Genomic DNA, 25295 nt, shown 5'->3' with positions numbered 1-25295 from the left:
TCCATTTTCCAGCTGAGGTTTAAATATACTTGGAAACCATTTCAGCATAAGGATGGGAGAATTCTGAGTGCACAGCTAGTCTGACAAGATTCCAATAGAGATAGTAGCAATCTCAGGAGGACAGTTCGCAAGAACAGAGCACCATCTACTCTGATTTGATTTTAACAAATAGGGAGGAACTTGTTGAGAATTTGACAGTGGAAGGCAGCTTGGGTGAAAGTGATCATAAAATCATAGAGTTCACAATCCTAAGGGAGTACAGCAAAATAGAGACAATGGATTTCAGGAAGGCGGATTTTCGGTAAGCTCAGAGAGCTGATAGGTAAGATCCCATGGGAATCAAGACTGAGGGGAAAAACAACTAAGGAAAGTTGGCAGTTTTTCAAAGGGACACTATTAAGGGCCCAAAAGCAAGCTATTCCGCTGGGTAGGACAGACAGAAAATGTGGTAAAAGACCACTTTGGCTTAACCACAAGATCTTGCATGATCTAAAAAATAAAAAGGAGTCTCATAAAAAATGGAAACTAGGACAAATTACAAAGGATGAATATAGGCAAGCAGCATAGGAATGCAGGGGAAAGATTAGACGAAGGACAGGGTAGGCCCACTGCTCAGTGAGGAGGGAGAAACAGTAACAAGAAACTTGGAAATGGCAGAGATGCTTAATGACTTCTTCGTTTTGGTCTTCACTGAGAAGTCTGAAGGAATGCCTAACATAGTGAATGCTAATAGGAAGGGGGTAGGTTTAGAAGATAAAATAAAAAAACAAACAAGTTAAAAATCACTTTGGAAAGTTAGATGTCTGCAAGTCACCAAGGCCTGATGAAATGCATCCTAGAATATTCAAGGAGCTAATAGAGGAAGTATCTGAGCCTCTAGCTATTATCTTTGGAATATCATGGGAGAAAGGAGAGATTCCAGAAGACTGGAAAAGGGCAAATATAGTGCCCATCTATAAAAAGGAAAATTAAAACAACCCAGGAAACTACAGACCAGTTAGTTTAACTTCTGTGCCAGGGAAGATAATGGAGCAAGTGGTTAAGGAAATCATCTGCAAACACTTAGAAGGTGAACAGGTGATAGGGAATAGCCAGCATGGATTTGTAAAGAACAAATCGTGTCAAACCAATCTGACAGCTTTCTTTGATAGGATAACGAGTCTTGTGGATAAGGGAGAAGCAGTGTGATGTGGTATGGTAGAATTTAGTAAAAGGCATTAGATAAGGTCCTTGCAGGATATTCTTATCAAATAAAAGGCCAAATACAACTTAATGGGAGCTTACTATAAGGTGTGGTGCATAACTAGGCTGGATAACCGTTACTCAGAGATGTATTATAAATGGTTCCCAAGTCCTGCGGAAAAGGTATAACAGAGTGGGAGTTCCATAGGGGTCTGTTTTGGGACCGGCCTTGGTTCAATATCTTCATCAATGACTAGATATTGGCATTAGAAAGTACACTCTATTAAGTTTGCAGACAATACAAACTAAGAAGGGATTGCAACTGGCTTTGGAGGATAGGTGATCAGTAAATCAAATGATCTGGACAAATGGAGAAATGGTCTAGAGGTAAACAGGATGAGTTTAATAAGAACAAATGCAAATGCTCCACTTAGGAAGGAACAAATCAGTTCACACACACAGAATGGGAAGAACTGTCTAGGAAGAAGTAATCAAGCAGAAAGGGAATTTAGGAGGTTACTGGACCACAAGCGATAATATTGAGTCAACAAGTGTTATGCATAGTTGCAAAAAAGCAAACGTGATTCTGGGAATGCATTAACAGTGTGTTTGTGAAGCAAGACACAAGAACGCCATCTTCCGCTCTACTCTGCGCAGGTTAGGCCTCAACTGGAGTATTGTGTCCAGTTCTGGGCACCACATTTCAAGAAAGATGTGGAGAAACTGGAGAAGGTCCAGAGAAGTGCAACAAGAATGATTAAAGGTCTAGAGAACATGACCTATGAAGGAAGGCTGAAAGAATTGGGTTTGTTTAGTTTGGAAAAGAGAAGGCTGAGAGAGGACATGATAGCAGTTTTCAGGTATCTAAAAGGATGTCATAAGGAGGAGGGAGAAAACTTGTTCGTCTTAGCCCCTAAGGATAGAACAAGAAGCAATGGGCTTAAACTGCAGCAAGGGAGATTTAGGTTGGACATTAGGAAAAAGTTCCTGTCAGGGTGGTTAGACACTGGAATAAATTGCCTGGGGAGGTTGTGGAATCTCCATCTCTGGAGATATTTAAGAGTAGGTTAGAGAAATGTCTATCAGGGATGGTCTCGACAGTGTTTGGTCCTACCATGAGGGCAGGAGACTGGACTCAATGACCTCTCGAGGTCCCTTCCAGTCCTAGAATCTATGAATCTTAGCTCCAATTTAGCTTTGATCCCAAAGCACAGTCTTAGTTTGGTATGGATACATTTTCCATGCAGTCCATTATCTTTAGTACAGTGTGGTGGTTTTGACTGATTTCAGCAAAGGTTTTGCTTGAATAAGGAGCTCAGGATTGGATACCTGGTAACTAATTTATCTGAAGATATTGTTGTTCACCATATTTCTTCTAAGTCTTCTTTTACTCAATTATGATGATGTTCTAAATTTCCAAATAAAATTAAAAACATGTAATTTGTCAGCATTACAGGGGGAGAGGAAATTTTGAGAGACTAAACAGTTGAGTCATAACTTTAAAAAAATCTCTTAAAGTCTTCACTTAAAAAAAGGATTAGTACCTAAAATGGATTATAAGAGGGAGAGGAGAAGGGGGAGAGGAAATATGTGGAAATGGATCTGCGAGTCCCCAGAAAATATAATTTTGAGGCTTAATTATTTACAATTACAATATTTTTGAATATCAAAAAGATAAGCACCAGAAAATAGTTATTAAAACAAAACATAACAAAACTTACAAATATCAGTGATCCTAGTTTATTACAATGTTGTGGTATTATAGACCATTCACTGTTTGTTGAACAGTCACCTTGAATGTTACAGTATTTAAAATGTACGTTTTCTGTTGATGATCTGCACTGTGGTAGTATTGGGACAATGTTGCAGTTTCGAGATAACCCTGAACAACTGGCGAGAAGGGGAAGAACGGGAAATCTATATAACCTACATTATTAATGACTACAGACTAACCTCTTCTTATCTCCACTAACTTAAAGATGACATTGAAACTTTCAATAATGCTTGAGTTTCATTGTTTGACACCTGTAATGATTTAAAGGCATTCAAATTATATTTTCAACATGTGACATTAAAAAAAACAAACATACTGAGATTATACTTCGTCTATAAAAAGGATCATGGATTTGTTCATACCATATAATGCCACATTGTGATACTATGAACAAATAATTTAATTGCTTACCTTTTAATTCAAATATACCAGATAATGGGGGAAATAACAAAACTCTTCTAAAAGTTAGACTAATACGGTATACATTTGTTTTAGAAGGCAGGAACCAGATGAAATTGACTCCAGACAGAAATTGTTAAATATATACTTCACATAGGAGTGCAAATTGCTAATGACAATGGTGACAATAGTCTTGAAATATCCAGGGGCAGATTCTCAGCTGGTGTAAAATGTCATAGCTCCACTGAAATCAAGGTAGTTATGACAATTTATAGCAGTTGAGAACCTACTCCCAAAGTATAACTGTTGCTACCATTTTCCAACTCAAGAGTTTAAATAGTTTTAATTTTCTATTTCATTTCCCATTCTCTTCCTCTAGCAAAAACCCCTTATCTTATTTCTTGTGATTTTTAAAGGAGTTTAATCTGAAAATAAAACAGTGCTTTCTTGTTGAAATATTACTAGAAGCCAAGCATTCTAGGTCTGTTTAAAAGGGCTAGCAAACAAAGCATAATAGCACTTTTATTTTAAATCAAAGTGTGTTACAGTATAAAGCTTTTGTGGACGCTAATCTAACGGGGGAGAAAGGGAATAAAATTGAGTCTGATTAACTAGTTTATGATACATCTGATTCTCTGAGTCAGGCATAACTGGGTTTCTTTTGACTCCACCTAGTTTTCAAAACATCAGGTTGAACTTGCAAGTGAAACAGAAATAGTAGTATTCAGGAACAGAAAAGTATTTTTCTACTTTGAAGGAGTGAATTCTCTACTTATTCATAGGCATATTCTGCATATAAAAGTGGTGCATAACTAATTTCTAAAATGAATTTGGTTTCAGACTGTAATTTCATTGGTTTTCAATGATGCCATATTTGCATAGTGCAATGAATACAGCTATATGACACTTCAATATTATCTAGAACAGCTGGCAACCAAAAACCTCCAGAAAAATATTTGCTTTACTTGGGTAAAAATGATGATTTTAACAATAGAAATACAGGATGAAATCCTGGCTCCTTTCAGGACTTCATACATGCTGCTTATACACAACAAGCATATAAAATAAAAATATTAATTACACATACACAAATTAACTAAAATTGGTGAAAACAATCTTGCAGAATGAATCTCAAGAAATATGTGGCATTCATTTATATCTTTCTCCATTTTTTCTGCTAGAATAGAAAGCTCTCTGAAGAGACACCAATGTACATCCAAATATGTACAAAGACTGATGGAATGTGCTTTTAAATGTTCCTCATGTAGAATGTTTACACTGAATTTTTGCTACAAACTTTTGTATTACCTTCAAGTGCACCTGCAGCCATTCCTCCTTACAGACATGCAGTTAAGGGGGTACACACTAAGAGCCTGTTTCCTCCTTCCTCTAAAGCATTTGAAAAATGTTCCTGTTCTGACATGTACTGTTGTACTTTTGAGTTTGAGTTCTGCTTAACCTCTTTCTCTTTCACTCTTCCCAATCAAAATAAATCTGGGATCAGGCTGTAACACTTGTTGTCTAGTTTATATGGTATCCTTCTCAGTGTAGTCAATATATAGACAGTGGAAGTAATTTCTAAATACAACTGAGTTTAGAAAAATAACTTATTTTCTGAACTTCTAGCACTAACTTTTCAAGATCTATTTTTGTCTGCTTTGGGAAGTGAGTCTAATACTCTGGGGATTCTTAGCTTTTAAGATTTTTTAATTGCCTGTACTTTGGTTATTACACAATAGATACTTTCGTCATCTGAATATAATGTATCTTTGTAAAATGTTTTAAAATATGATTTCAAACCAGTGAATGCTGATTTCTATTTGCCTTTAATTTCCTCTCAATATAAGTTCATCAGAGTGTGACAATTAATTAACTTAATTAAGCTAACTTAATTATGTTCTTTCATAGGTCAATATGTAGAGCTACTCAGATTAATAGCTGAGCTTGTAAAGTTAATCTTCTTGTATAATGCAAATGATGCCAAGTCATGTATTAAATATCTTCCCAAGTAACAGATGAAATAGGAATGAGTGTATTTTAAAGAGGGGCATAGACTGTGAAAAGGTTAAATAAAGACAAATGTCTTGGATTTGTGAAAATTTTAAACAGCAGTAATTCATTTTTTAAGTAATAATGTTCTTTCAAGAGGCCTAGTTTTATAATTCTGTAAGGCCATTTATAGCTTAAACCTGCATAATAAATTAACTTAAAAAGCAACATTATATGGCAACATTTCGCCAGCTACCTTGTGACCTTAATGTTTTTGTTATTTAAGAAATTACATAAAACATTGCCATTTGAGGAGATCAGATAAAAAATAAGAAACTGAAGAACAGTATTTAAAGTAAGCCAAACAGTAAAATCTAATGCTTAAGCCTTAAGTAATTTTCAGAGTTGTATGTGCCAAGCTGCCGTGCATTCCTGTTTATTCTGACAGAAGCAATCACTTCGTCATGCAAAAGGCAACACTTTCTCCTTTTTATTGATAACATTTCTTCTTACAATAATCAAGAACCCAAGTAAACACATATCAAATATAATATATTGCTAATTTCCTCTATTATGAAAATGGAAAAGTATTAATGGGAAACCAAGTCACTAGACTACCACAAAAACCTATCATAAAGAAATAGGACACAAGACTTATTTTCACCTTTTGAATACCAGGTAATCTGGATAGATAAATAACCTCTGCATTAGTTGGGAACACAGGCCTGTCGGTAGGAGCCTGCACCCTGACCTGAATAGCCAGATCACAGATAACTGAGAACTAAGCTTCAGGTTTAAGACCTCATTACAATGTATCTGACTTTTGTATAAACTCAGGAAAATAGTTTAAGTGCACAGCAATCACAGTGTGGTAATTTATTATAATTTTTAAATACATTAGCCATCAAAGAAGAGAAAGAAAAAAGGTAACAACAGTGTTCCATGGGGCATGATTTGGACAGGAGTATATAAGCTGAGGAAAAGACTCCAAAGGGAAGTGGCAGAAGCACCATCACTTAAATCTTTTAAAACTAAACTAGATAAAGTCCTAGAAAAAGTACTGCAGAGAACAAGCCTGCATTACCCAGGAGATGACCTGGATAATCTAATATGTCTTTTCCACCTCTAAATTCTATGCTGCTACAAATCACTGTTCTTGCTATGCCACATACAACAGACACTCTGAAATTCAATACAAGTGGTTCACAGGTTTTGTATAGGACCTCTGCACAGGAGTGAATTTGTGTAATGTGACTAAGGATGTAATTAGAAAATAATGTATTTACACAGATATAACTAAGGACACAATCTGGCCTGCAGAAGTTTTATTACTAATAATGAAAACTAAGAAGGAAAGAACCTCACTTGACTTTCAGATCCCAGGTTGAGTTTACTAGGTTGGCAGTTTAAGAAAGAATCATCTCTATTTGTAAACTGAACAAATTTAATATGAAGAGGCTCAGTCACAATCACCAGGTAACCTCACAGTCACTCTTCAGAGTAGTATAATGCTTTAAATAAAAGAACAACAAAACCGAAGTGTACAAGGGTAAATAGATAGTCCAAGCCATGCTATATGGATAACTCTATTTCGTTTCCAATTAACTTCATCTAAGAGACAACAAAATATTTATAGTTGAAATACCAGCAACAGTCTACTATAATTCTTCTCTTACAGGTGTTTAAGTTGACAGCTGCAGGAAACCGAAGGAAAATATTGCACTAACTTTGAAGTAAGAAAAAAAATGAAAGCATCTAGTCAATTTACAAGGGCAAGAGTCAAGGTACTGTATTGCGTATGCTGCTTAACATTTTCTTGTCCTTGTGTGCATGAATTATTTTTGCCCCTTCTGATTGTTTATTCTTCATAACCTACTGGTGGCCCTTGAATTATTTTCTGACCTGCATATGACAGATATTTATCAAAATAATACAGTTATTTAGTGCTTTTCTGGTGTTACTGAGGTTAGAGGATGGAGAAGGTATCAGAAAAGTATTGCTACACATTTTGCCATAGCATTCCTTTTAATTCAATGTGAATATAAACAAGACACATTTCACTTTGTTTAAAGGCAAAAAGCCTATACAATAAAATAAGATTGGATATTAGGATCTGCTGATTAAGTTGACAGGTTTGGGTTTTTTGAAAGCTCTTTTAATGCAAGCTTTAGAATCTACTGAAGCTCCAAGAGGCAATGAGACTTGGAAAACAATTTTTTATTTAAAGATCAAGGGGTGGAGAGTAGTGAAAAACAAAAGAAAATGTCAGCTGCCATTTGTGGTCATAAAAATAAGGGACATTCCCTTTGCTCATATTTGAAATAATGTAGAAGTCTCCTCTAGCCTTTAGAAGACAAATGGAATTATTTTAATAGCTGGCAAGACTCTTGCCAACATCCATAATCCTTTTAAACTACCTGTAGAGTACTTATGAGTAATAGCAGTTGACTTAAGTACAAAACACATCTTTCCCCATAAAACAGAGCACTATACTACAACAGTGAATTACTGATGGAAAAAGGCTACACTCTATCCAGATATGCCATGAGCAATGAATACCTAATAGTTCAGAAACAGATTAATGGGCATGTATTTTCATCTTTTCTTAGCTCAGTATCTCGAGGCTTTGTTCAGTTTTGGTAGTTTTAGCACTGCAGTCAGAAAGCAAATCAGATACAAAGGCTATATGCATGCTTGCATGCTACAATATCATCATTCCACATTTTACCTAGAGGCTCAGAAACATACATTTCGCATCAGAGCTAAATGCCATGAACTTGTAATATTCTGGTGGTTGAATAAAAGGAAAAGCCTAGCATGGCATTTTATCTGAACCGTTATTGCTTTCCTAACACATACATGCAGGAAGAAGAGCTCTGTAAGCCTCTAGGCCCACACTAGAACAATGTGATAAATTGATTTGCTTCAGGATTGTCAAAAGAAGCTATTAAACATACCTCATTTGTTTCTATTTTACTTTCAACTGAAGAATGACATATTTTAATGTGATTTTTTCTGAGGTCTGGGTTTAAAGGAACCAACAGACAAAGACAGGATTTTCTTCTTATTCAGCAGCTTATTAAAAACAGAGTGTACCAAGTGAAGTTTGAAGTGATTAGGTTGATAAAATTCCTGTATTAAACACTATCATTGCAAGAACTCCATGAAAGATAACACGCACCAGAATACAATTTAATGGAAAGCAAATATTATTCCCAATTCTCTAGGAAAATGACGATTAAGCAATGCTGAAGTTAAGGTTGCACACATAAATTCTTCCCCTCTTGTGTACACATTGAAATATTGTCTTTAATTACACTATCACATACTTTTTCTCAAACAGAACATAATCAAACATTACCTAAATACCTCAGCCATAAGTGGCTAGCCAGTTTACTTCGAAGCAAATTTAGCTACCCAAGCAACTACTGCCATCACTCCTAATGAGTTTTGCCAAAAATCTATTGAATAAAACCTGATTTTCAGACTCAAGACATGGAAATCAAAACCAATTTCTTCGGAGCTAAGACTAGGGAAGGGTTATTTCCATGTAAACCAAACTTTAAAATGTCAGGTGTATCAGCTCAAGGACTATTCAAAATCAGGATGCAAGAATTCTTTTTTATGAGAAAAGGATATTTTGGCCTGTATTTCTGTTAAACATTTGGAAAATAGCCCTGCTCCAGTCAGTTTGGTGTAATTCTGTGGACTACTGAATTTAGTGTGCAGCTAGGTTAGGCATACTTGCATGCATAATATAGACATCCTAAGGTGTGCATTTTGTGGGTTTAGTAAAAAATTCTACCATGCATGCTTACTACACAAATTATAAAGATATGACCTAATTCAGCAGCTGGATCTGCCCACATAAAATCCTGTTAAAGTCAACTCGGCTCCACATGGGTGCAAAGGTCTATTACCCATGCAGATCAGCTTGTAGGATCTGTTGAATCCAAACTGGTTTTCCTCAAAACAATGAAAGGCACTACTCCTCATCCCATATTTCATCCTTTAAACCTCAGCCATGTGGACTGTAGGCCAGTCACTATAAATGAGAATAGTGCCATTTCCTCACTTTCCTCGCATAAAAGCAGCTGAACTATAATTGCTTCAACTTTAAAAGAAAAAAGAAAGCTGTCATGCAGAGAATAAGCATGAGCGTATTCAGCAAGTTACAGGTGAGTGAAAATAAAGTCTGGTGTTATAATGAAAACAGTTATATAATCTTAACTCCAGCAGCTCTTCATTATAATAAAGCAGAAAACTTCCTATGTGTTTAGTATGGATTTTGTGAGTGATATGAATGTTGTGAGTACAATAGTATTACAAAATAACTATAAATTTTAGATTATTTTATTCAGAAGTACATAAATGTTGAAACTACAGAAACAACATATCCTTCTTACTTAATGCATGATACTGTAAAGCAGTTTTTTTTATCTACAATGTTTCTGCATCCCATGTACTATAATCTACAGTAACTGCCTTAGTCCCTCATGTCATACAAACAACAGGCAAAAGCACCAAACTGCAAAGACGTTATTAACTTTTTATGATTATTTGTGTTGTGGTAGTGTCCCAAGCCCTAAATAAGGTTCAGAGCTCTATATTATCTATGCACTGTAAACCTATATGTGGACATGGTCATTACCACAAAGAGATTACAATCTAATCTGAAAGAAGACGAGTATAGTAAAGATCATGAGCGAAGAAGGGTAGGACGGGAGCAGATCCCACCTTGTCCTTCTATTTACCCAGGGTGAAGCTCTTTTAGCAATCAGAGAGAAAGGGAAGCTAGGAATTTTGCTGTGAGTTCTGTTCACAAAAACAAAACCAACAAAATAACACCCTCCCAGAAAACTATTCTGATAGTCCAACTGAAGCCACACATACTACAAATATTAGAATTAGCGATAAATTACAAATAATTCCCAAGAATATTGGATTCAGATTGGTGTATCTGAGACAAAGACACATCACTGGCAGATGAAAATTCTAGTTTATAAAAACTAATCTGTAACTTTTAGGCTGGGATGTTTCACTGTTTGTATTCACCATGAACTGTTTTCTTCCTGCCTCCCTCAATTCTGACATCCTCTTTTTGATCACCATCTTCACTACTTCTCATTTGCTCTTCCCCAGCTCCTGTTAATGCCATACTTTTGAAACCTTCAGCCTATTAAACATTCTGATTTCTCTGTTTCCCTCTCCTATTTCCATCTCTTTGGGTGATTACATGTTTTTTTACCTGTCTTCCTATCAGCACTTTATGGGCCACCTTCGGATTGTACACAAATTATGGTATATATTATTCCTTGATAAAATGGTATATGTCACTCTCAGTATTAGCTGGTGTAATTTACACAGTGACAGTGTTGCAGTGAGAAAAGTCAACTGAAAGGACTGTTAATGAAGGTGTAAGATAAAGCAGTGCCTCTCAGACATGTTTCCAGTTAAAAATAATTCTATGATTCTAAGGCCTTCCATGTGTAAGTCACATTAATTTGCATTCACGATGAGTTACCAATGTAAAACTGACACCGATTATATCATGGTATGGGCTTGGAATTAGGCAAGATACCGTTGTTCCTCTCCTCTACTACTCAGTCCCTTGTAAACCCAACCCTAACTCTCTCCCTGTCTCACCTCTCTCTAGTCTTGCTTATGCTATAGTGAGCATCTTTGAAGACAGTCTCACTCCCTCACAGGCTGCCTGTATGTTTGTCCTTCCCTTGTTCAGCTGGCTAAACAATATAACCTTCAATTAGTCCTAAAGCCTTAACATCATTTCTCTGTCTTCCATCCCTCTCCTTGAAGTCACTAGGGTCCCCCTCCCCAGAATTTCAGATTTTTTCAAGGACAAAATTCATATAATTATCCATCTTCCCCTTCTTTTTCTTTTTTCCTCTTCCTTTCTCTGTCATCGTTCACTCCTTTCTCTGAAACCCATCTTTCCCCTCCCATCCACTGCTAATCTCATGACATGTACTCTTAATCTTGACCTCTCCATTGGAGATATGTGCCAGAGAAACATCGAGAAATTGTGCCAGAATCAGTGCCAATCACTGGAGTAAACTGGCAAAGCCAGAAATTAGGAGCCAGAATTTATGAATATTAATAGACCAAGTTATCCTCTGCTATTCAGAGCATTATACAGAATTATTAGTAATAATCTGTATTATATTGTCCTGAGATCTGGGGGTGGGACCACTTAGGTGGGATAAACTGACCATCATATTTTAAGATCTAAAAGTAATGGTATTGCCAGAAAATAAATGGGGTAAACCGGTGATCTTACTTAAGACAGAATGGTAATAATCACTGAATGTCCTGTGGTAAAGAACTCTGTCCTTTTTTGCTAGACATAGTGACAAGACTATCAGGGAGAGCAGGATGTTCCAGAATATATTAAAATAGCTCTAAAAATAGCACCAGGAGACTAAAGAAAGGGCCAAACATTAGACGAACCATACTTCCATTGATACTGAACGGCAGAAATTCTATATCTTTCTTTATGAGGACTCTAGCCAGAAAAAAACAGAAAGGAGTAGGACTGGTTTCAAGATAATGACCACTTCATTTGATAATGTTTCCTGACAGGGCTATAGTAAGGAAAGGAATAATCTAAAACTCTTAGGGGCTCTCGGGAAACAGAAAATTAAGGCTTCTCCTCATGGGCTGACGTAGTACCCCTATTTCAATAAGACATTTTGAAATTGGAAACAGTCATCCCCTAAAAAGATGTTTCCCAGTATAGGAGAGGGTCAGGATTTCAAATTTTACAGAAAGCCTACCTCTCCTCTTATGGAACCTACCCATGATGTAGGTTCAGAGACAGAATGAGTCTTGGGACACATTATGGAGTTCAGTCACAAGTTGGCACCTGCAGTGTGGACTTTGATGCTGTCTTTTTAGAGGTGCTGAGGGTTCACTCAACTGCTATTTTTTGTAACATTTTAGCAACATTTCTATAATTTTTCATGCCATAAAAATCACATACAGAGAACAGAAATGCCAAGTTGTCAGCCACATAATCAAAGAACCTTTTAAGAACTCTATCTACTGTACATTCTTTTGTAGGAAAAATCAAATAATGGCATTCAATAGGTAGGGAGGATTTTCTATCCAAGCGGGAGGTACTGCTGATCTGACTTTAGGGACTGAGGACCCAGGCTTTATCATAGCAGTGGGGAGCCTGGCCATGTGAATAGACCATGTATATAGTATGTGGTGCCAGCCAGGTGTTCTTAATGAGGGCTAAAACAGATTCCTTTCCTTACAAATGAGGGAGAAGTTCCCTTCAGATCATGGCCAACGTAACCTAGCCAAGTTTACTTCTGAGAAGTTTGGCAATAGCTTTACATAAACAAAAATCCTCCATTTCTTCTGACTTCCCCAGGGTTTGAAGGAATTCTTGCAGCCATGAATGTATGAGAAATAAGGAATGAGCAAAAAATTTTCAAGTATTCCTGGAAAGCCCAGTCATTCATTATGAGAGTCTCAGTTAACAGTAGACAGAATGGGCTTAGCTAATGGACATCATTGGTTGAGGCCCTAGACACTGCAACAGGGCTGAGGTCTTAGGTGCCAGGGACACAGTGTGGAAGGGTCAGCCTGACCTCTAGCTTTAACAAAGGCTTTGCTATAAGTAAAGTTAAGACCAGGCATGAAAAATTGCAGTAAACCTATATACCCAACATAAATTTAGGAATAGAATAGACACAGAATGTCCTACCTCTTCTGGATGTTTCTGTGCCACCGCTACCAGCTCTTCAGAGCTGCTTCTTGAGGTAGAGGGTACCACATTACCTGGGGCCTCTGAGACCACTTCATTTGACGGTTCGGAGTCCTGAGGGCAACAGAGACAAATAGACCCCTCAGACGTGTATTGAAGTGGTACTCCACAAAAGAGAGACTTTTTAGAGGTACTGTGGTCTGAATACAGGCATGGAAGTCCGAAACTCCTAAGTCCTAAACATCTTCTAACCTGGGCAAGTCATTTAACTTCTGTCTCAGTTTTTTCCATCTATAAAATGGGGGTATTACATACCTTACACAGAGTATTGTAAGAATTAGTAAATGTTTGTACATATTTGAAGACATACAGTTCTATATTAGTATTACTATTATCTTCTCTCCTGCCTTCACCTTCCTTTCATGTGGAAAGGAAACAATAATTTTCTTCCAAATTGAATGAGTAGAGGCATGATTCTGCAATCATTTGGGAGCAAGGCAGAACAAGAACTGAAAAACACGGCACTTACGAGGTAATTATTAAGTATTGCTTAAGTTTTCAAACACAATCTGACTAGTACTTCCACCTACCAGTGGAGCAGAGAACTTGCCAATTGCATCCTAGTTGCTTGTATTATTTAAAGCTTAATTACACATATTTAAGCATTAGAGAAAACAGACACGAGTACACTAATAACCATAGGTGTTCTGACAATCAATAAATACCATTAAGGGCAGAATTTGTCCCTCGCTTAATGTCACTACTGAGTTTGATTCAAAAATTCCATGGGAGCTGTGGTTCACTTTTATTAAGTTTGAATTTGGCCCAATAGAGTTAGATAGGTGTAACTGAAAAGAGAATCTGGTCCATTTCATTTTTCTTTTGTTTTTAATGAATGCTCTCAAATCTAGCACTAGATCCAATAAACATTTCACCTACTGTACAATCCATGTCATCCAAACCCCATGCAAATCTGTTTTGTGGCTTATTGAAAGCTGATGTAGAACATAAAACTGTGCAAAGTTCTTACTGAATCAGTCCATCAGATGCTTTAACAATTCAGTATTATTATTAGCAAATACACAAGTGATGCAGTAAACATGGAAAGATGCTGAAAATATAAAATATAAAGTAGGAAGAGAAAACAGATATTAAAGTACAAAAAGAAAAAATGTCAAAAGGACTTGGGTATCACATGTTTTATCCACTCAACAGTCTCAGGATCAGCAGTGTGGAGTCTGGATAGACTAGCATGAGATGAGCAGTCATTTAATAGATGTGCAGGATCCTCAACTGCAGCTACAAAGGGCTGTTCCTGAGTCCTTGGGTGTGGTCATTTGCCACACACCTCACCAACAAGCATATGAAACAGTTAAGCCTGCATCAGAGTAGCATGGCAGTTTGAAGCCAGGCAGTCTCTTATGAGGCTGAATGATGAGGAAGGAGATCTTTACAGATTGAGCAGCTTGTTCCCATTCTCTTTGGCAGCATCCGCCATAGATGTGGTTGGTATCGTAGTCTAGATAGGTCTTCCATTGATGAGTCAGTGGCAAGGCATTTCCTATATATATTTGAAAAGTGGAAGTTGTGGCATTTCTTGGATTTTGTCAAGGAATTTCTTTTCTGCAATATAACCCTGGATGTTAGGAGGCAGGATATTAGAGAGAACTGGTAGCCAGTGAAACTTTTTTGGTGCCATAGGTCCTGTTATTCTCATTGTTTGATTCAATTTTACATCAAATAACTGTGTGGGGAATTTAACCACACAGGAGCACAGTACTCTCCAACTAAGCAGTGATCTAGCACTGAGTTACACAGTGTTTACACAATTCCTCAGTCGAGACCCCATGCTTATTTAAGAGGCCATTTCTGCATGTAATCTTCTGATTAACCTTGGTGAGATGGTCCTTGTAGGTGAGTTACTCCTACATATAGTGGCTTTGGGCCATGTGTCTGTCATTCTCCATTCAGGAAGATATTGAGTTCTCGATGTCGTGGCATGGTTGAGACGGAAGCATGACAGCATTGTATTTGATCCAGTGGGCTTACGTCTCCACTTCTTGCATTAGCTACTGATTGCTGCTGTATTCTGATTTAGGATGTCCTCAAACTTTTTGAAATCTCTCTCTCGTGAAGCAAAGTAGATGTAATCTGCATACTGAATGGCCTTGCAATTGTTGGAGGCAGGTCATTCATAAATATATTGAAAAAAGTTAGCGCAGGAAGTTAGCGCTGAGAGTCGGTTTTTCTGAGTCCTTCAGCTTCCTTGACTATGGGAAGCTGTTCCAGAAAGAAGGTCTGCTGGGAGGAGATGGGGCCCACTTGACCAAGAAGGGGAAGAGCATATTCACGTACTGACTTGGCAACATAGTGAGGAGGGCTTTAAACTAGGTTCAAAGGGGGCAGGTGACAAAAGCCAACAGCTAATCATAAACTGAGGTTTAACTGTTGGGCAGGGGGACATGGAAAATTACAATAAGGTTATAGGAGCAACAAGAGGGAAATAAGTGGGGGAATGTGCTCATCATCTTACATGTCTATACACAAATGCAAGGAGTATATGGAATAAACAGGAAGAACTGGAAGCATTAGTGCATAAGCTAAATAATGACTTAATTAGTGTCACAGAGATTTGATGGAATATGTCTCATGACTAGAATATTGGTTTATTCAGGAGGGGGGAAAACAGAGGAGGGGTGGCACTAGATATCAAGAATATATACTTGTGCTGAGGTCCAGAAGGAGGCGAGAGGCAGACCAGTTGAAAGTTTCTGGGTAAAGACAGAAGGGGTAAAAAATAGGGGTGATATTAAGGTAGGTATGCACTATAAACCATCAATTTAGGAAGAAGAGGTGGATGAGGCATTTCTAGAATAAACAACTGAAATATTCAAAACAAAAGATGAGGTAGTAGTAGGGGACTTTAACTACACAGGAATCTGTTGAAAAGTAACATGGCAAAACACCACATTCCAGTAAGTTCTTAGTATGTACTGAGGACAACTTTTTTCTTTGAGAAAGGAGAGAAGTAACCCAGGGGACAGCCAATTAAGACTTGCTTGTGATCAACGGGGACTAATTGATAGCAAATCTGAAGGTGGAAAGCAGTTTGGGTGAAACTGATCATGAAATGATAGATTCTAGACAGATATATATTCTAGATAGATTCTAAGGAAATGAAGGAGTTACAGTAGCAAAATAATGACAATGGAATTCAAAGATGCAGACTAACAAAATCAGAAAATTGGTAGGTATGGTCGCATGGGAAGAAAATGTAAGGGAAAAGCTGTTCAGGAGACCTGACCGTTTTTCAAGGGAACAGTATTAAAGGCACAACTGCAAACTATGCTAATGTGAAGGAAAGGTAGGAAGAGGCCAATAGGCTCCATCGGGAGCTCTTTAATGACTTGAAAATAAAAAAAAGAATCCTAAAAAAAGTGGAAATATGGATAAATTGCTAAGGAGAAGTACAAAAGACTAGGACAAGCATGTAGGGGCAAAATCAGAAAGGTTAATGCACAAAATGCATGCACCTAGCAAGGGACAGAAAAGGCAATAAGAAGAGTTCTATAAATACATTATGAGCAAGAAAAAGACAAAGGAAAGTGTAGACTCTTTACTTAGCAGGGAAGGAGAGTTAATAATGGATGACATAAAGAAGGGTGACATGTTTAAAGCCTGTTTTGTTTCAGTTAAGGTTAATGGTAACCAGATACTTAATACAATTAATATTAACAACAAGGAAAAAGAAATGCAGTGCAAAATAGAGAAAGAACAGGTTAAAGAATATTTAGATAAGTTAGATGTATTCAAGTTGGCAGGGCCTGACAAAATTCATCCCTGAGTACTTAAGGAACTAGCTGAAGCAGTTTCAGAACCATTGGCAATTATCTTTGAGAACTCATGGAGCACTGTTGAGGACTTGAGAAAAGCAAACATAGTATCTAACTTTAAAAATGGGAATAAGGAGTGCCAGGAATTACAGAACAATCAGCTAACTTCAATATCTGGAAAGATACTAGAGATACTGGAATGAACTTTTAAATAATTCATTTGTAAGCACTTAGCAAATAGTAGGGTTATAAGGAATAGCCAGTATGGATTTTTCAAGAACAAATCATGACAAACCAACCTACTTTCCTTCTTTGGCAGGGATACTGACCTAGTGGATGGGGAGAAGAGTAAATGGGATATATCTTGATTTTTGGAAGGCTTTCGACACAGTCTCACATGACATTCTCATAAGTAAACTAGAGAAATTAAGTCTAGATTAAATTACTGTAACGTGGGTTGAAACAACATACTCGAAGTGTAGTTATCAATAGTTCTTTGTCAAACTGGGAGAAGTTATCTACTGGTGACCCTCAGGGCCAGTCCTGGTTTTGATACTACTCAATATTTTTATTAATGACTTGGATAACGGAGTGGAGAACACGCTTATAGAATGTGCAGATGACACCAAGCTGGGAGGGGCTGCAAGCACAGGGAAGGATTAGAACTCCAAACAACTTTGACAAATCAGAAAATTGGTCCGAAATCAATAAGATGAAATTCAATAACGATAAGTGCAAAGTACTATGCTTGGGAAGGAAAAATCAAATGCACAAGTACAAAATGTGGACTAATCAGCTAGATGGTAGCGCTGCTGAAAAGGATCTGCAGGTTATAGTGGATCACAAATTGCATATGACAAAACAATATGATGCAGTTGTGAAAAAAGCTAATATCATTCTGCAGGACTTTAACAGAAGTGTTGTACATAAGACATGGGAGGTAACTGTCCTGCACTTCTCAACACTCGTGAAGCCTTGGCTGGAGTACTGTGTCCAAATTCTGGATGACACACATTAGGAAAAATGTGGATAAACTGGAGAGAGTCCAGAGGAGAGCAACAAAAATGACAAAAGGTTTAGAAAATCTGACCTATGAAGAAAAGCTAAAAACCTGGGCACGTTTGGTCTTGAGAAAAGAAAAGAAAAGAAAAGAAAAGAAGGGGAACCTGTTAACAGTCTTTATATATACTTAAACTGCAGCAAGAGAGATTTAGATTAGATATTATGGAAAACTTTCTAACTGTAAGTGTAGTTAAGTTCTGGAATAGGCTTCCAAGGGAGTTTGTAGAATCCCCATCTTTGGGAGGCTTTTAAGAACAGGTTGGACAAGTACCTTTAAGAGATGGTCCCTTCTAGCCCTACATTTCTATGATTCTGTGTATTCATCTTAGCTATCTTAGCTTAACTAGCATGTCTTGGTATTTGTCTGTTCTGAAGCATCATTTCCTAAGTTATAATAACCCTGCAGTCAGGTAATCCTATGTGAGGGAGGAACTCTTAGTAAATCTGCATTTTATTCTCAACATTACTCTTTGGTTTATCCTCCAATATATATGTATCTACATTAGCCTGTCAAAATTAAAAGCACTTTAAACACCTCCACTAGTTGATACTGTGGCTTTGATAACTGCGGCTTTGATAACTCCATAGATCGCAACATTTTAAAATATGGAACAATTCTATAAATCTGCGTCGATTGTACTGTGTTTGTTACAGGGGCGGCGCTAGACATTTCACCACCCCAAGCACGGCAGCATGCCGTGGGGGGCTCTCTGCCGGTTGCCGGTCCTGTGGCTCCGGTGGACTTCCCGCAGGCATGCCTGCGGAGGGTCCACAGAAGCTGCGGGACCAGCAGACCCTCTGCAGGCAAGCCGCCAAAGGCTCCGTGCGTGCCGCCCTCCCGGCGATCGGCAGAGTGTTACCTGGCGGCATGCAGCCCCAGGCACGCGCTTGGCGTGCTGAGGCCTGGAGCCACCCCTGGTTTGTTATAATGCTCATTACAAAAGTTATTTTAGATGTCATCATATAAAACACAGAATATGTACTTTTGATATGCCACTTTCCTTCTCTCTAGAGCCACTAATTGCAAGGATATCAAGCAATGCACTCTTGGAAATTGCAAGCTGAGATGCTCATTACTGACTTTCTCCAATATAATGACCTCTAGAAAAAATAAATTCAAGTTTTATGTTGACATAGTGTTTGCAATTTAGTCCAATACATCCATTTGAACTCCCTGAACATATACTCAAAAGGCAAGAGGTGAATGGTCTCGGACAAACACTCCATTCACATTTTTGCTCATAACCAGATCCTTTGTAATGCTTTCAGGGAGGGCTATTTATATGTTGTAACTACCCTTAGGATTGTTTCCTATGTTGGTGTTCTCTGATTTAAACACAAACAGAAACAATAGAGAGCAACGTTCAGACCCCTGTAACTAGAAAACAGAAAACAAGAGAAAAATGGCATTGAGTATTTTTATATTTATTTATAGTAGTCCGTTTAAAACTGATTTTTAGTTCCCTGGTTTGAGGATCAAGATCTGACCATTCCAGCATCGGGATCATGGAATCTCTGAGGTGAAGGAATGAGTAGCTGGAGTGTGTTTATTATTATTTTTTTTCCATGGAGGTTGGAGAGCATGAGAGAAATCTTTAGGACTGCAAATAAGCCTCCTTTAGGGTCTCTATAGGCAAATATAAATGTTTTGTTGAATCCCTGTAGGAGAAGCAGGACACTGAGCAAAAAAATTACAGTATAAGATAAAATATGGTTCTTCAGTCCATTGCCTCCCTTTCTTTACCCAACTCTCTTAATGGCTTACAAGTCGAGGATTTGAATATCCTGTCCCATTCTCTATCCTACCAGCTTAAACTTCAGTGAAGAAAATTTACGCTAAGCATCAGGAGGATCTTTTATAAGAACAACTAGAGGAGAAGCTGCTAGTGGAGAATCTAGAATCCCATCAATGAGAATATTAAGTTAGTCTAACATCCATCCCTCAGGGAAGGTTTAGAGATACTAATACCAGTTGTGTAACAATGGAAGAGGAAGAAAAACTAGCTAACCCAAGATATCCTTTCCAATTCAAATATTTCTGTGATACATATAAAAGCATGCTCTCTCAACCTACCACACAACTGCTCAAAGACTTTCAGTAGTAAAGTGGCTGAATATGCTGAGGAAAACTACAAAGAGCAGTACCTATAGCACAGTACTAAGTGTTTGCCTTCCTTCTCTTGCCTCTATAGCACAATAGGATAACTCACTGGGTTGGGAGCCCTAAGCACGAATATTTTGCTCCCCTTCCCCCCGCAATCACATAATAAAGAGCAAATAGGAAGCCCCCTTGAGCTGCTTGGGGCCCTAAGTAATTTTTAGTCTGCTTATACCTAGTCCTGACTCTGTTTCTGCTCAAATTGGCTACTGGCTAATCTCCTCTCAGTGGCTCTCTCTTGGAGTGATTAGTCTATGCTAGGCTGCTGATTCCACTGGCAGCAGACTGACCTGAATTGCTGCTCTTGCTTGTGTCTTCTTTGAAGACCAGACAGCTGATTAGTATGATTGCCAGTCAATTAGTTTCCTCTTCCATTTTGGGAGAGAGGAGTTGCTGTTTTCAGATCTGTGCCTTTGGCAGCTCAATGACTGTTTGCAGCAGCAAGATCTTCTCTTCCTCCTTCAGAGCAGAGGATAGCAGCTTCTGCTGGAGAGAAATGCTGTTCTTGGGCAGGCTGCTTGGTCCAGGTGACTCCTAGCTCCCTAGATTTTGCCTGTCATTTACGTCCCAATATATTACTTAATTTGGTTCCACTAACTGTGGTGAGGTTAGTGATGCAATGTTGTTATTACTAAGAAATGTGGGGTAAAAATAGCAAAAAAAAAATATGATTTAAAAATAGTGTCCTATAGCTCTGAACAAGTCAAATACGACAACAGATAAGGGTAATATTAATATTTCAGACTCCTATAGTTCAGATGATGTTCACTCCCAAATACCAACCAAATCTGAATATCAGCTATGAACTCCTTTCCCAACAGGGCCAGGATTCCACAGATTTTCCTCTCCTAGCTAGTATGGAGCATCTCCTCTTACAAAACACAAAGAACCCAACAACAGGTTTGGGCCACTCTCCTATATATTAAACTGTCCTCTTAAGGAGCAATTGGCTGGTCTAATGCCTTTTTTTAGGGAAAGGAGGTGGCGGGGGGAGGGGGGGTGAGATGACCATCACCCTGCAGGAATGGAACTGATAAACACTTCTCACAGTCCTGTTGCACTGGCTTGTTGAGGTGACATAACAGTCAACAGAGTTAACTCTTAACAGTAGTATGGAATTTGAAGAAAGGTGTGTGAGATCAACCAGAGACAGCTTGAACAAGACAGGGGACACGTGAAGCACAGCTTTCAAATTTATAGGGAGTCAATATATAAATATTTCAAATCAGGTTTCTGAAGACAACTGCTTCTGTGCATGTTTAATTGACAAAGTATAAAAAAACCAGAAGCTGGAGTCTTGTCTATACTAGGGTCCCCACCCTAGTAAAAATAAAATAAGTTATTGAGTGATAGTACTCATGGGTGGGAATTTTAGATGAGGTTCATGTGCGCCAATAAATTGAAGGGATATTAGGGCTGTCCAATGGTAAAAAATAATTAATTGTGATTAATTGCAAGATTTAAAAAATAGTAGTGATTAATCATAGTTTTAATCACACTGTTAAACAATAATAGAATACCATTTATTAAAATATTTTTGGATGTTGGGGGGGGGGAAGAGTGTGTGTGTGTGTGAGTGAGTGAGTGAGAGAGAGAGTTTTGAGCCAGCAGCAGCTGCTGTCAGCAGCACTCACTCCTGAACCAGCAGCAGCAGCAGACCGCCCCCCGTCCCCTGATCCCAGCTCAGCAGCAACAGGGTACATGGGTGGGGAGATGGAGACACCCCGACATCAGTCCTTCTGCCCTACGCAGCAGACAGGAGGCAGGCTCCCGATCTGGAGCAGCTTGGCCAGAGGCAACTCTGATGGGGGGGAAAACGGAAGGAGGCAGCAGCAGCAGTGGAGCTGGGTGATGGGAGGAGGGGCATCCCTGCCCTGAAGGCATGCAGCGGGGCCTCGCTGAGCATGGTGTCCTGGTTTGCGATTAACGCTCATTAAAAAAAATAATGCATTAATTTGTTTTTAGTTAATTGCATGTGTTAACTGTGATTAATTGACAACCCTAGATTATCTCAGCATCATAAGCAACTGATAGGTCTAAAATGTATCAAGAAATCTTCAGACCTGACCTATGACAAAAACTCTCTCTATTGAGAAAAAAAAGATAAATTGGAATAAGTATTTTAATCAAAATAGAACTTCTAGTGAATTAATTTTTTGCCTCACCACTTTTCCTATGGATATGCATAACAGTCTAGAGCCACTCCACAGAATATCTTGTCTTTTCTCCTTCCACGTCTTGCGTCATGAAGAACTACATAGGAAACTTTCCAGAACTTGCCAAAGATGCTTCTAATTAGACTGCAGAGGCAGTAGTGAGCACTTTAGATACTCCTGTTGTTTAGCTGATGCATGTGACTTCCACAACAAACACTCCCAATTAAAAAAAAAGAAGTATTTGTATTTTAGATACCATAAGAAAACTAAAAGTAAAAAGTTATTTTCCTTTCTTGTGCACTCTAGCACCAGTTTCTTCTGATCACACTCTATAGTAGTGAAATGAGAGATATAGAGTAGGGGAGTAATATCTTTTATTGGACCAACTTCTGTTGGTGAGAGAGACAAGCTTTTGAGGTACACAAAGTTCTTCTTCAGGTCTGGGACAGATAATCACAGTGTCACAGCTAAATACAAGGTGGAATAAATTATTACACCTAAGGAGCTAACACATGTTGCAAGACATCATTCAAGATGAAATGGACAATTAACATCTGTGTAGTCACAGGACAAAGAAGAGTTAGTGGGTTACAGACAGTTGTAAAGAGAGATAAAACCACTGTTTATGCTGAGTCCATGAATTTTAGTATCTAGCCAAGTTATACAGTATCCAGCAATGAGTACTGCTAAGCAAAGTTCTCTGGCTTTGGTGTACTGAGTGTGAGCGTTCCTAAATGGAATATACGTCTGCAACCACTCAAAGAATTATTCCTCCCTCATCCCTGCAGAATAAATTCTTGGATTCTAAGGCTGCAAGAAAACTAACATGGTAATTCTTACACTGTACTGAAGGACTTTTCATCTATTTATTTCTAACAGAAAGAAAAGAAACAACAACTATACAACTACTCGCAAGCCTTAATTATCTGAATTATTTGATAGACATTTTGTTGCTTATGCACATCTTGGTTCATTAGAGTACCATTATATTTCCTGATCAACATATGGAGGGCCACATATCTGCATCCTGAAGCCATTATATATATATCTTCCTAATGGACCACAGTATTCATTAAATTAATGAATAAATTATGGGGGGAAATCACTGTTAAAGAAGTAAAGCTTCCAGCTTACTTAAGTTTACTTTTACAGTTCATTCTTACACGATAAATTCAGCATATATACACAAACGGGGAATGCTCTGTACTTTCATTTTGGAGTAGCTGCCGTTAAAATCAACAGTATCTATGTTAACAACACCAGAGTGTTGCAAAATTCTGCTCTAGATCCAAGCTTCCTCAGAGCTCAAGATTGTTTGGACTCATTTTTAATTACTAGGTTGGCATTTAATTGAGAAGAGAAAGCATTTGATAAAACAGGTGGCCATTCTACATGTATACACAAAGATGTTCTTATTTTCAACTGTGACTCTTTTGACATTAGTGCTCATGAAATTTAAGAAAATAGGATGGTATTGGCTTAAGTCAAGCACAGTTTGTAGAAATATTATGCACATTTCTGTATTATGCACAGTCAACACATATACTTCTAATCTGTTACAACTATGATATTCCAGTCCTGGAAAAATAACTCTGAGTGTGAGACATTTTGAGGCAGTTTTAAAAGCTTAAGTCACCAGAGACCAGAGTTGACAACATGAAAGGTGGGAAAGTGGGAAATCACCTCGCAGTTATTTAACCATATCTGACCTGGGGACAAAAAGAATGAATGGCAGTTTTCATGGTGGACAGTTCCTTAAACTACAGAGAACTTTTTATTGTATTTAAACATTGATGTAATCCCCTAGAGAACTGAAAGTATTAACTCTCTCTTGACGTTTTTCCTTCCATTGGGAAGCTGTTACATGAGAAAGTGTAACATGGCTTCTTTTTGTATTCTTTACTGTGCAGAAGTATCATTGATATGACAGCATTAGTAGCACATGCACAAATAATGAGATTCTAGACTAGATGGGGGCTGTTTTATGTGGCCTCACAATAATGTTAGATTTTAGAAAAAATAGATATATACAACCTAGGAGAATATTCACTACTATGTGGTAATAATGCTGTAGGTCAAATTTGGGGCCTGATTTTTTGTCTGTTTCTTTTTAGCATTCCTGAGAACAGATAATTTATAAAAAATACACACACATGTGGATAGATAGTATATGTACATGTCTTATACTTGTGAGTGTTAAAAAGATAACAAAATATTCAGGCCCTGAAGTTTGCTTCCAACAACCCTGTGTATATATATTTTGCACATGTATGTTAGAAAAGTTGGGTGACCAGCCATGGCTTGAGGAGGAGCTAGGACAGCCTGACGCAGGGGCACGGTTGCTGGAACAGGGGGGTCAGGGAACCATGGCCCTCCCCATTTTTTTTCAGCCATAAGGATGATCGATGAGGGGAAGGGATGGACAGGTGTGAGCAAGGGACAGGATCTTGTGGGGAAGAAGCAGTGTGGGGGTGGGGCCTCAGAGGAAGGAGTGGTGCTAGGGTGAAGGTTCGGGGGGTAGGCGGTGGCATGACGGCAGGGGCTCAGAGGGAAGGGATGGCATGGTTCGGGCACCAGTGGCTCCCCACTTTTGGGGAGTTTCTGCTGCTTCTAGCATGGGTAGTTTATCAGAGCTACTAGTGACCCCCACACTAAACAATACAGCAACACTGAGCAGACTGGAGTGGCTCCTTTCTTTAAGAGCCTATACACCTGGGATTCACAAGTAATTATGTCAAATTTTCTCATCAGGCTCAGAACACTCAGGTTCAGGGCTGAGTCATGCAGCTCAGAACACCCATCTCTCTTTCTCTCTCACACACACAGACTCATGAAGGTTAAACGAGGGGTTAAGTTTTAGCCTAGTGCGAAACTGAAACATTGTACCTATAACTATCTCACCATCCAACCAAAGTAGGATTTATAATGAAAATGCTGACATTCAAATATAACTAGCAAATATAGAGTATACCAGGAGATCTATGGTAACAACACACCATATTTATCT

General features: G+C 38.1%; 1 protein-coding gene across 3 annotated transcripts in view; it reads right to left on the bottom strand.

Moving 5' to 3' along the window:
* Nucleotides 1–25295, bottom strand: part of PHF14 (PHD finger protein 14) — a 302948-nt gene that overhangs the window by 36956 nt on the left and 240697 nt on the right. For 2 of the 3 annotated variants that reach the window (XM_075062378.1, XM_075062379.1), the window contains exon 18: nt 13080–13193. The exons of the other annotated variant lie outside the window; for it this stretch is intronic. In XM_075062378.1, the coding sequence (XP_074918479.1) occupies nt 13080–13193 (114 nt within the window). The remainder of the gene's footprint in view (nt 1–13079; nt 13194–25295) is intronic. 3 annotated transcript variants of the gene reach the window in all.

The sequence above is a fragment of the Chelonoidis abingdonii genome, chromosome 2, assembly GCF_003597395.2.
Source record: "Chelonoidis abingdonii isolate Lonesome George chromosome 2, CheloAbing_2.0, whole genome shotgun sequence".
In the NCBI taxonomy this organism is placed as follows: Eukaryota; Metazoa; Chordata; order Testudines; family Testudinidae; genus Chelonoidis; species Chelonoidis abingdonii.
This window is presented reverse-complemented; position numbering and strand designations above follow the sequence as displayed.